Here is a 12,391-nt window from a genome sequence, read left to right as displayed (position 1 = left end):
TGGTACTAAGTTCAGTGAAGAGCAGACAGCCATGAAAAATTCAGACTCTCCTGTATCTACAAAAGAATCTGTGCTCACATAGGAAGCCAGTTCACACCAGTTCTGCATACAGCTCATCAGTGCCCACTAAAGGCACTTCCATGAAAACCTGAATTGACAAAAACAATTAGGAAGAAAGCCAAGTCTTTTGAACGTTCAGAAATCAAGGTTGAATTTCTTTTTCCTCTCATATTAAGCCTGGTTAAGTGTTTTTGAAGAGAACCTAAAGGAGCGTCTAGTTCAAGCCAGCATCTGGCAGCTTTAGCCACTTCTAGCCTACATTTCAATTGCATAAAAGAACCCATTTCTAATATTGTAGTCTACATTACAGAAAGAGCATGTTATAATTACTAGCCATTGATTTAGTAACAGAATTCTAATAAAAGGAATAGTTTTTGAAGTCATCATCACTATAAGGCATTATCAGACACTCTCAATCACAGGTACTTCACAAAATCCAACCGTGTGAAGATGCACTCTTCCATTCTTAGGGTTACTTTCCCACCTGTGTTTTGTCCTGTTCAAGTCTTTTCTTTTGTCTTACAATATCCTCAAGGTGATATATTGATTTGGCTACTACTGGATCAATACTGAACAAGTCATGGGATGTCAGGGAAGTTTCCTGTCTTAGCATCCATTTATAAAAAGGAAGTCCAAGAGGGAGGTCCACCTGGAAATCAAAAATATTGAGCGTTAACTGTCTTTCAAAAGGATATTCCTTTGCTATTTTATCTCTTGATTGCATCTAAATACTATTTACAAATTTATAGTTCTGGCACAAAGTACTGTGTGTGTCCGTTTTCACTTGAGACATTTACAGTCAAGAATACATAACTCTACCTAGTACATATACATTACAATAAGCAGTAATCTAGCAGCTAGAATCATAGGTCCAAACTGATCTTGAAGACTGGAAAGAGACTGCAATACATGGCAGGCAATTGCCTTTTCTTCTTTCACTGTGGTCTCAACAGCCACTATAAAGGTCTTCAATGTACAGTGTCTTTCTCCCACAAAAAATTCTGTTGCTTCCTTCTCTCCCATCCTCACCCAAATGCTAAAGATGAAAACCATTCCATGCAACTCTTAACACTATTTTTAACCCAAATAGCCAGAAGCTGAGTTTTCATGTAACCCTTCAGAATCACATTTTCCACTTTATTCTCACCAGCCTAAAATCCATGATTGCCTTGGCCATTAGTTTCCCCAGAAAGCGGAACTTCATTTTCACTTTTGCAATGTGAGCTGGCTTGGCTGTTCTACCAAAAGGAAGTGCAAAAAGGCCTTGGAGGTTATGGATGTACTTGGTACCTTCCTGGCTTCCTGTTGAGGAAAAGGAAAACACAAAAACAGAAGTCAAAACCTCATGTTTGACACACTCACTACTAGTTTCATTACACACCCAAGTCTATACAAGGTTGAAAGCAGCTATCAGAGAACCATAACCTAAAGCTTCTTACAACACTGGCAAAACCCACAAAGATAACTGCACACTAAGGCATAGTATCTGCACACAGACTAAAGTACTCTCGCAATCAAAGCCATTCACATAGTTCAAGTCAGCTCAGAATCGACTCACCAGTATATCAATATTGACACTAGAGGTAATAAAACATTTACCTTTTGGATTGGCTAAAGTCACTTCTTCCCCTCTCCAAAGGCCTAAGTCTGCTCTCTGTAGTTCCTGAGATACAAGTGCATAGAACTCTAGCGTGGGGCCTAGGCCTGTGCCAACCTTCAGTGGGGAGTGGAAAGGAAGTGAGATAGATAAATGAGTCCATTAGGTCAGATGGAGAATCAAAATCTTTACTTAGTCTTAGAAATACAGTATATTATTGGCTACAAAGACACTGCAAAAACCATCTACAGAATCTAAATGCAACATTTACATGACAGACAGCTTGGAAAGACCACACAGTAGAGGGAATAACGGTGGGATAAAAAAAGTATTAACTACCTAATGATATTATAGAGGAAATACACAAAGCTGTTTGGAGTTACAAAAGAAATTGTGCTCTGGAAAATAAGACTCACGAAGTTTAGTAGACAAAGTTACTTCCAGCAACTAAAAATCACAACCAAGTGGCTTAGGGATAATTAATGGACAGAATTTTGTGGCACCAGTAATGGGAAGGTTCAAGAGTCTGACAAGTCACTAAGAAATTCATAGCTTTCTTGTATTAATCTTCAGTTAAAAAAGGGTTACATTAGACTGCATTGATGTTACTTACTTCATTCTCATACTGGATTTCCAACATGGCTCTTGAACTGCCTAGATCCTGCATCACAGATTCTGCCTGTTTCAACAGCTCATCTCTGTTCACAGTGCGCTACACATTAGAGAAGTTTTAAGTAGTGAAATTATGTCTGTAAGTCCCAGCTCCCCAAGGCAGTTACAACAGGAAAAAAAATAATCAGTTAAGCAAGTTCTTCCACCCCATGCTACTAGTTCCACAGTTCAGTAACTTCTAAGCTTATACTTTGATAAAGCAAATCTTACTTCTACGTGAAAGCCAACTAGCAGTAAAGTGTTAAGATATAAAATGAAAAACCAATGCTTTACTATCTATACTTATACTATCAGTGTAACTAACATACACTACACTCTTGCCAAGAATACAACAGCAGGACTATAACACAGCAAGGAAGTGTTGTCATGGGATGTTACATACCTTAAACTAGTAGCAGGAGAGGAAAACACAGAACAAAGATACCAAAATCCAGCAACTTAAAAGGAATACTCTTATACCCTGCCCCTGAGGATTCTCTAGCATGGAAAGTTGCAGGTTTCAAAGAACAGAACAAATCAAACATCCAACCAAAAAACCAAACCAGACCAAAGAAACAACACACTGTAAAAGCCTACAACAGCACTGGGATTGCTATATTCTAGTTGGAACTAAATTATCCCGTTTCTTTTCTTTTTCCCCAGAGGTATTCAAGACCCTACAACAGGCTTACATTGTACAGCAAAACCCAATTAAAATAACAGCTCTCCAGGCTCAAGTCAGACACTTAAAAAACAGTTGCATATTAGTTTTATCATGTGAAAGGATGTTTAATACTCTCCTAGAACACAAGGATCATGGCTTTGTTCACTCAGGTAACAGTAATTCTTCTGGAATTCTATGTGGAGAAAACTAGCAGTTTACAAGCTAACATAGTGAAATATCACTAACAGAGCTAGAATTTCAAGTTCATTCTTGGAGTATAGTTTCAGAAGTTACATAGAGACTCCAGAAATCAAGCAGGATGTGAGAAAGCAGTGCAGCATAACCTAGACCCTTCTGCCACCTACTGACTGACACCTAGAAGACATTGGGCTTCCTACTTGAGGGTTCTTAAATGAATAAAAAGAAACCTCCCCTTCATGGGTACAAATCAGTCTTGCCAACAAGAATGTTCTTAAAGACAATATAAAAATTAAGGGATAATTCATTCCATTTTTAACAAGATATACCTACTTTTTTCCTGTCCAGTCGTGGTGCCACTCTGCTATCCTGAGAATCTGACTGATTGATTTCTGGATTAGTATCCAGTAGTCTTTGCATGGCTCGATCACGATCAAAAGCAGTTACATAAAACAGCATTTGACGGGTATCAAACGGAAAGAAAAATGGGCTGTAAAGAGCATTGCATTAGTTAGCTGGGTTCCAACACTCCCCTTCTAGTTACTATGCTTATGAGCAAGAGTCTGGAATTTAATATATGAAGGAAGTATAAAAAAGAATTCCAGAAACTTCTAACATTTCCAGAAAAATAACTGGTTTAAACTATGCAACAGAGGTGTAAACATTATTCCAAGTGTCACTGTGCAAATAGCAAGACTTCTGTGACTACCTTTTACTCTCCCCCAGCATTTCCAAATGCCTTCTAACACATGATGCACCTTAGCTTCCTATCCAAGCAATAGAACAGCTATACAGCAGGTCATTCATACCATGTTTTGCCAAGTTCTGTCAGCCAAGTTGGTATATTTCCTGTCATAATCACCAAAGGATCCTGAAGCTGCCTGTTTGCTTTTGCTGTCAGTTTACTGTTGATAAATTCTGAGGTTGGAATTATCTCCTTGCAGATTGCATTCTGTGTGTTAAATAAAAACAATATACTTCTAGTTAAAGAAATATCAAGTCTTTGTTAAGGAGGTTTTTCTGTGCTTCCAATCACCATAAGAAGAAAAATCCCCAAACTTTCAATACTACTTTGGTCATACAGACTAGCCATAAAGAATACCAAGCACATTATTAACATTCATTTTCTTTTCAGGACTAATATTTCTATTTGAACTTAAAAGGAAGATGATAGTATTCATGTTACTCTGAATGAGGAGTTGACAGTGGAAGAAGGCTACTTTAAAGGACAGAGTTGCCTGTATCAAGTATGAGAATTAAATAGAAGACTACTCACATCATACAAGTAATACCAGTATCGACTGATAGCATGTAAAACTCTCAAAAGAAGAATAACATCTAATGAGGGATCTTCAAATGTTATGTTTTCAGGTGGAGTAGAGATGAGGTAAACTTCTAGAGGATTTAATACCGAAGGGCATACACCATCTAGGGGTGGAAAAAAGTTACTAATTAGAAGTCATCCCAAAATTAGGAGCCTAGGTAGTATTAAGTCACAGCACTTACCTGTAACAGCTAAGACAATTCAGTAAGTAACATAGTTTTAATACACACCTTAATGTACATTTACTTTTCTTACACAATACTTGCTTTAAAAGAAACACTGTGGTGTCTTCAAACACTCTTCCTCTCCATCCTTTCAAAGATTTCACACATCTAACATATTAGCAAGGAAATACACTCACCATGCCACAACTCATCATGCTTTTTAGAATTTCTAGGAGATGTTTTCGTGGGAGCAGTTTGTGCTCTTCCTCTTTTACCACCAACACAGTCCTTATTACCATCTTCATCCTCTCTCACAGGTTTGTACCTATAGAAGTAAAAGTTAAAGACACATTTGTGAAATATTAACTTACATAGAAACAAAAGTATTTAACAGGATGGTCAGTTTTGGTTACCAGCATGACAGTTAAAAGTGAAAAGACAAGAACAATGCAGTTGGATAAGATCCAGCCTTTGAAACTAGGCTCTCAGAACCAAAATGTCATATAAGGGAGAAAAAATGGCAATGCTCTGGTTCCACGAATTGGAAAAGAAGCAGAAGGTATATAAACAACAAATATGAAGTGGTTTGAGGGTTTTTTTGTATGATGGGTTGCTTTTAAGTAATACTTTTTAGCATTAAAAAGAGACACTGCTGAACGTTAAAATGTTTGGTATAACCACAGATCAATACCACTCCTTGCAAAGTATGGTCAAAGGATACATATACCTGCACAGCAACTGTGGAAGTCAGTATGAAGCAGACTATCATTTGCAGGCTGCAGATACATTGTCTACTGCTTGTGGTTAGTTACTTAACAGTAAGAATGATTTCCTCTCCTTTTAGCATCAAATATTTAAGATTCTCTGGGTTTTGTTCATTAGCTTTACCCATGAGCTAGAAAGAATGTCAGTAGCTAACAATGAATTCTTCCTAAGATTGAAATACCTCAAGCAGATTTGGCAATGCAAAGCTTCTTTATGCTTACAGATCTAGGAAACTGGAAATGTTGTCCCCTGTTTTCTCTAGCCAACTTACCAAATGGTGTGTGTTTTTGTCCAAATCCCAGCTCTTCCTAGCGGGTTGCTTTCGTCGTCTGTAGATTCTCTCTCCTCCTCAGCTTGCAAACTGTACTGCCTGACTGCTTGATACACAGTCATATTGTATGGCAGCAAGTGATCTCCAATGTAAAATTGCAGTCTGTGTCTCACATTCCCTGAATTTAAGAATTGAGCAGCCTGAACAACAACAAAAACACACCACCACAGAAGTTAGGAAGCGTTGCTAGCTCTTCTTTCCCCATCCTTAACCCCTGAGCAAAAGCTTACCAAGGATTCATCTATTTCTTCATCTGACCCGTCATCATCACTATCTTCATCATCTTCTCTAACCCTTCCATAGCCTGAGGCAAGAGGAAAGTAAGAGATCCTCCTTTGTTTTCACACAAAATATAGCAATGCATTTGTACCAACCTTCACAACTCCTTTGTTTAAAATAGTAATAAAACAGTTCAGACAATTGTCAAGTATCAAACAAATTTAAGCATCAAAAATGCCAAGTTACAGCCAATCTGACAGTCAACCAGATTATGTATCTGTTAGTGTTTAAACTGTTTGCAGGAGAAATATTTGTCCCAGAAAAGAAAGGCTTTCCTCAGTGCTAGTCTCCTTCCCTGTCAACAAGTTAATTTCTGGGTATCTCTCATTTGTCTTCAGTACAAACCTGACATGTGATTGCATAATATCTATACATACCTCTCACTACAAGGTATCTTTCAATGGCTTGTACCAAAGCCAAAGGATCAATCTTGACAGGACCACCTTTCCACTGCTTCACATTAGCACAGTCTGGATGTCTTTGCAGCTGGCATTTCAATTGATGGGTATTGAAGAATTTTAAAGCTTGGGATCCTCTGTTAAGAGAAAAACTCAAAATAATTTGTGAAAAAAAGTTGCTACACAAAGAATCTAATATATGGTTGTAATTAAAGAAAAAAAAAAGGCATTAAAGCAGGCCCATACATGCATCTGCAAGTTCATGTCTTCAAAGTATCATTTTTCCAAAAATAAGGTATTAAGGAGATGGAAAACTTTGCTCTGCAAGAACACCAGAATCCAAGTTGGATTTTCAATAAATTAAGAGCAAATCTGCTCTAAGGTCTAATTACAGTATGGCCTATACTGACCATCTCTGAAGTTGAGTAGCAAGTTGATGCCATGTGATATTTAGAGCTATGCTTACCTGCAGTACAATAAGGATCACAATTGAGGGTGGAAAACCCAAGTGTCCATTCACTTACTTTTTTAATGAGGATGTGAACAGACAACCTGAAAGCTGTTCTGTTATTTTTTCCCAGGCATGCTTCACATACATGCTCCATCTCACTATACAATCCAGTTTTATACACAAACTTCTTATATTATAGCATTGAATCGATCAGGGTTGGAAGGGACCACAAAGATTATCTAGTTCTAACCTCCCTGCCATGGACACGGACACCCTACCCTAGATCAGCCTGGCCAGAGCCTCATCGAGTCTGGCCTTAAACACCTCCAGCCATGGGGCCTCAACCACCTCCCTGGGTAACCCATTCCTGGCTCTCACCACTCTCATGCTCAACCACCTCCTCCTCATGTCCAATCTGAATCTCCCCACCGCCAGCTTTGCTCTATTCCCCCTAGTCCTGTCACTACCTGAGAGCCTAAAAAGTCCCTCCTCAGCTTTTTTGTAGCCCTCTCAGATACTGGAAAGCCACAAGGTGGTCACCTCAGAGCCTCCTCTTCTCCAGGTCTCTATTAACCTGCCTCAATTTCCAGTGAAAGACTACCAAATATTAACGCCTCGAAATCCTCACTGGCACAATCCACAGTAAGATTAGCAGTCAAACAATACTGCAGTAGTCTGATTTCTCATCCTTAATTTTCCTATTAAAAAAAAAGAGTAATTTTGCTTCCACAATTAGCAGCTTTCAAACTTCTGTAGTTCTCAGTTTTTACAGAGAGCACATACTAGGAAGCACTGGAAGATTACAGAGTATATGCTATTTGCAAAAGCCAGTATCTAGACAATTAACTCCTTCAAGTATTAGGAATCTGCATGTTGCATTCATTGCCATGGATTTTAACAGTTCCACAAAAAAAAAAGTACTGCAGTCCAACATGAATTAGATTAATGCCATAGCATGAGGCTCTAATACTATAATGGATGTTCTAATACTATAATGGATGTTGTGTCACAATTAGCAACAAAAGTCCACACCACTTCACTGAGAGACAGAAGACTTTTGGCATTTCAAACTTAAAAGAACAGTTTTCAGAAACTCATTTTCAATGCCCCTCTCCTCTTCATGCCTATCTAGTCACAAGAGTATGTCTATAATCAAGCTGGGCTTTTGGTGGGCACCACAAAACACTTTCAAAAGATATCTAGATATGCAACTTATACTGGAACAGATTTGCTAAGTGCTATGCACTGGAAAATGTTGATTTATTAAAATACAAAAAAAATGTAGAAATAGATCTTCAGTCACTCAGATTTGTTACTGAAAAATAAGACAGATTACATTTGCAATCCAACTTATGACAAAAGCTAGGTGAACAGTTATTTTGGACTATGCTGATAGCCAACAGCTCTCAATCCACTACTAAAGAACAGAATTCATGTGAATAACAAAGTTAAGCAGACTAATACAAACTCTCAGCAGTTTAATTACTTCACTACAAAAATATCAGTGTCTCAGCAGTAAGCACATTATTTCTTGCCAGCATTTACATGAGGACAAGGATCACAGCAGTTTTTAGAGCTCAAACTTCAGAGATTGCATTTAAAATGACACATCCAACCTCAGTCTAAGTGACAGACATTTCAAAATGGTAATCAAGTATTTGGTTAAATCATAGAATCAACCAAGTTGGAAGAGACTTCCAAGATCATCCAGTCCAACCTAGCACCCAGCCCTAGCCAACCAACCAGACCATGGCACTAAGTGCCTCAGCCAGGCTTTTCTTGAACACCTCCAGGCACAGTGACTCCACCACCTCCCCTGGGCAGCCCATTCCAATGCCAATCACTCTCTCTGACAACAACTTCCTCCTAACATCCAGCCTAGACCTTCCCTGGCACAACTTGAGACTGTGTCCCCTTGTTCTATTGCTGGGAGAAAAGACCAACCCCCACCTGGCTACAACCTCCCTTCAGGTAGTTATAGACAGCAGTGAGGTCACCCCTGAGCCTCCTCTTCTCCAGGCTAAACAACCCCAGCTCCCTCAGCCTCTCCTCATAGGGTTTGTGTTCCAGGCCTCTCACCAACTTTGTCACCCTTCTCTAGGCACGTTCCAGCACCTCAACATCTCTCTTGAATTGAGGAGCCCAAATGGTTGTACTTATCTGGATATTGTTAAACTGTAATTGCTTTTGTCTTCAGTAGGGTCAAAAGTTTCCACTACCTCTTGGAACCTTTAGCAGTGAAAAAAAGTTTTGAAAAAAAAACAAGTTCCAAATCAATCTGTTACCTGAGCATTAATCCTTACCTGCTCCCTGTTCCATTTCCACTAGGAAAGTCATGCACTTTGACAGGAAACTGTTCCATCTGACTGAGGCAATTGTTCATTTTATGGACTAATGCCAACAAAGGTGCGTTTTCTAATGGCTCTAATCTTCCAAGTGGTTCTTCTCCAGGAAGCTGAAATACATTCCAGTTGTTTAGTTATGTGTCCAAATTAATCTATTTTATACAATTTATACCACAAGTTGTTGTTTCTCTGTTTAAGTAAAACATCCCCAAACCAAACCTTAAAACTTAAAAAAGAGGCACTGAAAGAAAAAGAAATTAAGAATCACTGCTCTTAACATAACAGCAGCATTTAGAATAACCAGCTGAATAATGACACACAAGTCTATGAAAGGCTTGTCTCTCCTGGTTTCAACTTAACAGCCCAGATTTTAAGCATTCCCTCCTTAAACATGAGCAGTAAGCTTCATGAAAGATTGTGCTAGTAGGTTTTGGTGAGAGAAAGTAGATAATTTAGCTGTCAAAAGGAAAACAATTGTGAGGTCAACTTCTCTCACAGTCTCGCTGAGAAGTATGGGAACAAGAAGGGTAAACATTAGATAACATTCTCCATTTTGCTCTCACTCTGCTTTTGGCTTCAGACTCAGCTACATCTCCTTAACCTCACTGCCACTAACCTTGCTCCTTAACCTCTTGGCTGCACCTCTTTTCCTTCTCAGGATTGGGGTAAGGTTGAGAGGGGCAGGGGGAGGTGCAGGGGTGGTTGAGAGCCCCTCCTGGGGACTCAGGTTTCTGGGAGGGGAGTTGTGCTTCTGTATTGTTTTTACCTTGTATATTTCTGTATTTAACTGTATATATTGAACATATTTGCTTGTATATTGTGCTAGCTGTAAATAAATAGCTCCATTTATATTCCCAGAGCCCCTCTGAGTTAGCTGAGTGTTTATAAAAAGGTGGGGGGGCAGGATAGAAGCCAAACCACCACAAAGATGCTATTATCTACTGTCCTCTCTTCCACTTTTAATTTCTTCCTTTAAGAACAGGACAATCAAGCTTCTTGCAGTATTTGAGACTAAAGAGCAAGTGATAAGATTACTACCCAAACTCTTTCCACATAAATTTAAGTCAGGAATAACTTCTAAGTTGTTGAAGACTCAAACAATTGAGTTTGAACTTTTTCTTTCCACTGTTATGTGGAATTTCCCACAATTAAAAAATCCTGTAAAGAATTCATGACCTGTAATGATACAAAATGAAGCTAAAGGTGCAGTGTTATACCTCTTAGGCATAAACCCAACATTCCCTCCATAGTTGAGGTCACTGCTGAACCTCTTCATTAAATACAATCTGAGTGATAGAAAACCAAGAATGACAAAACAATAAAGAAGAAAACTTACTGGAGAAGAAAAAAATACATGAAGAAATCTCTTCAATCTGATATCCCTGCTTACAGCATCTTTCTCACTTTTAGATGTCAAGTAAAGTAGCAGTTGTTTAACAAACCCACTATGCTGGATTTCAAATGACGAGACGTCAGACTCCGAGACAATGCTACGGATTTCTACAAGGCACTCTGTTCCACCATCCACCTGAAATACAGGAAGGCAGTATTGTACTGTGCAGGTATTAAGGGATTAAAGAAATACTCTACTCCCTCCTACAGCCCTAAAAGTAATATCAACCCAGAAATTGTGGAGTGTCTAGTAACGTGATACAAGCAATGACAGAGCAAATAACGTGAGCATATCCTAAGCACCTTCTCTACTCGAGGGGATGCATTACAGACAATTCCTACATCCTTCTCTGCTGGAAGAGAAATACAAAGTCACGTTTCTGTTTTATGCAATATAAAGATGAACTCCAAACAGAGCATTTAGAATGTAACAATATACCAAACCACCACACAAGAGCCCCCCACTCAACTCAGACTGGTATGTATTTTATGCAGCTTCTGTGGGAAAGAGATACGAAAGTTTCACGGTTTAATGTCCTGCGCTTAGATTTAAGCGCAGGACAACACTTAGTTCTCTAGCTACTTTGAACATTTACAAGTTTAAACAATCTATGAAAGAATCACAACTGCTTAAGAAGCCAGTCTCAAGTTCTCAAGATGCTGTAAATTTGGCCCATTCTGTATTTCTTATCTTTCAGCAAAATGTTATTCCCTTCTTGTTCTCCCACACCAAAGGTAATTACAAACTGTGTTCTTCTGTAAGTATAAAGTCAACCCTTAACAATTAACTATAGAATTCTTCCATTTTAAATGAAATGCTATGTTAGTGATATGTTGCTAGGAATAAAGCACACCCTTGTTACTAGTCCTTTATCATCAGTTGGGTCACTTCTACATAAATTCTTCAAAACCCCAACCCAAACAACACACCAAGCGAAGCAGTCCTAGTTCAGAAACACTGTATCATCATTTTGAGATACCAAAAACTGTGCTTTAGATATTGACCACGGTGTCTGAAAAAGTTAAGCTTTTCTCTAGCTGCCTTTTAAACACTTCTAGTGCTTTCAATCCCACCTGAGTCCCAAGAAAGTTTATTATTTCAAACCTGGAGGTTGAGTTGTTCAGTTGCAGTGCAAAGTCTCTGTAATACATTTAGTGCTGGATTGCTTCCATCCATGTTTTCAGAACTAAAATAACGTTCTACAAATTTATGAGCTTGCTCCTTAATCCAGCCCTTAATTTTTTCTCTGGAAAGAAGCACACAAGACATTTGGTCACATTTAACATTCACATGTTCCGATATTACAAGTAAACACAGCCAGATCATTTTCCCCTTTATTTAATAGCACCAACAAAACCCCTTCCCCTCTTACTCCAACACTGTAAAGGTCTATTCTCTACAGATTATTTCCTGCATTCTTCTTCCTAATTCTCCAATTTCCTCAACTATGCTACTTTATGAAGAGGTTATTTTCTCTACCTTAATTTCTTGATTCTTCTTTTAGAGTTACATTAACAGCTGTGTGCTAGTTTGAAGCAAGCTAGAATGTTTTGGTAAAAGAACTAGATAGTGGGTAGTGAAATGAAAACAATTGTGTCTCCTTCTCTCACAGTCACGCTGAGAATTCTGGGAAGAAGAAGGAAACATTCTCCATTTTGTCTTTCATTCTGCCTTTGCCTTCAGACCTAGTCACATCTCATTAACCTTGCTCCTACTAACCTTGCTCCCTAACCTCTTGGCTGCACCTCTTTTCTTCCTGAGAACTGGGGTA

General features: G+C 38.6%; 1 protein-coding gene across 6 annotated transcripts in view; it reads right to left on the bottom strand.

Moving 5' to 3' along the window:
- Window positions 1–12,391, bottom strand: part of TRIP12 (thyroid hormone receptor interactor 12) — an 80,194-nt gene that overhangs the window by 7,358 nt on the left and 60,445 nt on the right. For 4 of the 6 annotated variants that reach the window (XM_064165217.1, XM_064165220.1, XM_064165221.1 and 1 more), the window contains 14 exons: window positions 11,725–11,866; window positions 10,564–10,755; window positions 9,186–9,337; window positions 6,411–6,583; window positions 5,985–6,058; window positions 5,695–5,894; window positions 4,856–4,983; window positions 4,447–4,598; window positions 3,980–4,122; window positions 3,504–3,660; window positions 2,271–2,369; window positions 1,660–1,774; window positions 1,208–1,362; window positions 545–709 (listed from right to left, as the gene is read on the bottom strand). In XM_064165217.1, the coding sequence (XP_064021287.1) occupies window positions 545–709; window positions 1,208–1,362; window positions 1,660–1,774; window positions 2,271–2,369; window positions 3,504–3,660; window positions 3,980–4,122; window positions 4,447–4,598; window positions 4,856–4,983; window positions 5,695–5,894; window positions 5,985–6,058; window positions 6,411–6,583; window positions 9,186–9,337; window positions 10,564–10,755; window positions 11,725–11,866 (2,047 nt within the window). The remainder of the gene's footprint in view (window positions 1–544; window positions 710–1,207; window positions 1,363–1,659; window positions 1,775–2,270; window positions 2,370–3,503; window positions 3,661–3,979; window positions 4,123–4,446; window positions 4,599–4,855; window positions 4,984–5,694; window positions 5,895–5,984; window positions 6,059–6,410; window positions 6,584–9,185; window positions 9,338–10,563; window positions 10,756–11,724; window positions 11,867–12,391) is intronic. The other 2 variants (XM_064165219.1, XM_064165222.1) reach the window with 1 other exon arrangement.

Source organism: Pogoniulus pusillus, chromosome 26 (assembly GCF_015220805.1).
Source record: "Pogoniulus pusillus isolate bPogPus1 chromosome 26, bPogPus1.pri, whole genome shotgun sequence".
Taxonomy (NCBI): domain Eukaryota; kingdom Metazoa; phylum Chordata; class Aves; order Piciformes; family Lybiidae; genus Pogoniulus; species Pogoniulus pusillus.
This window is presented reverse-complemented; position numbering and strand designations above follow the sequence as displayed.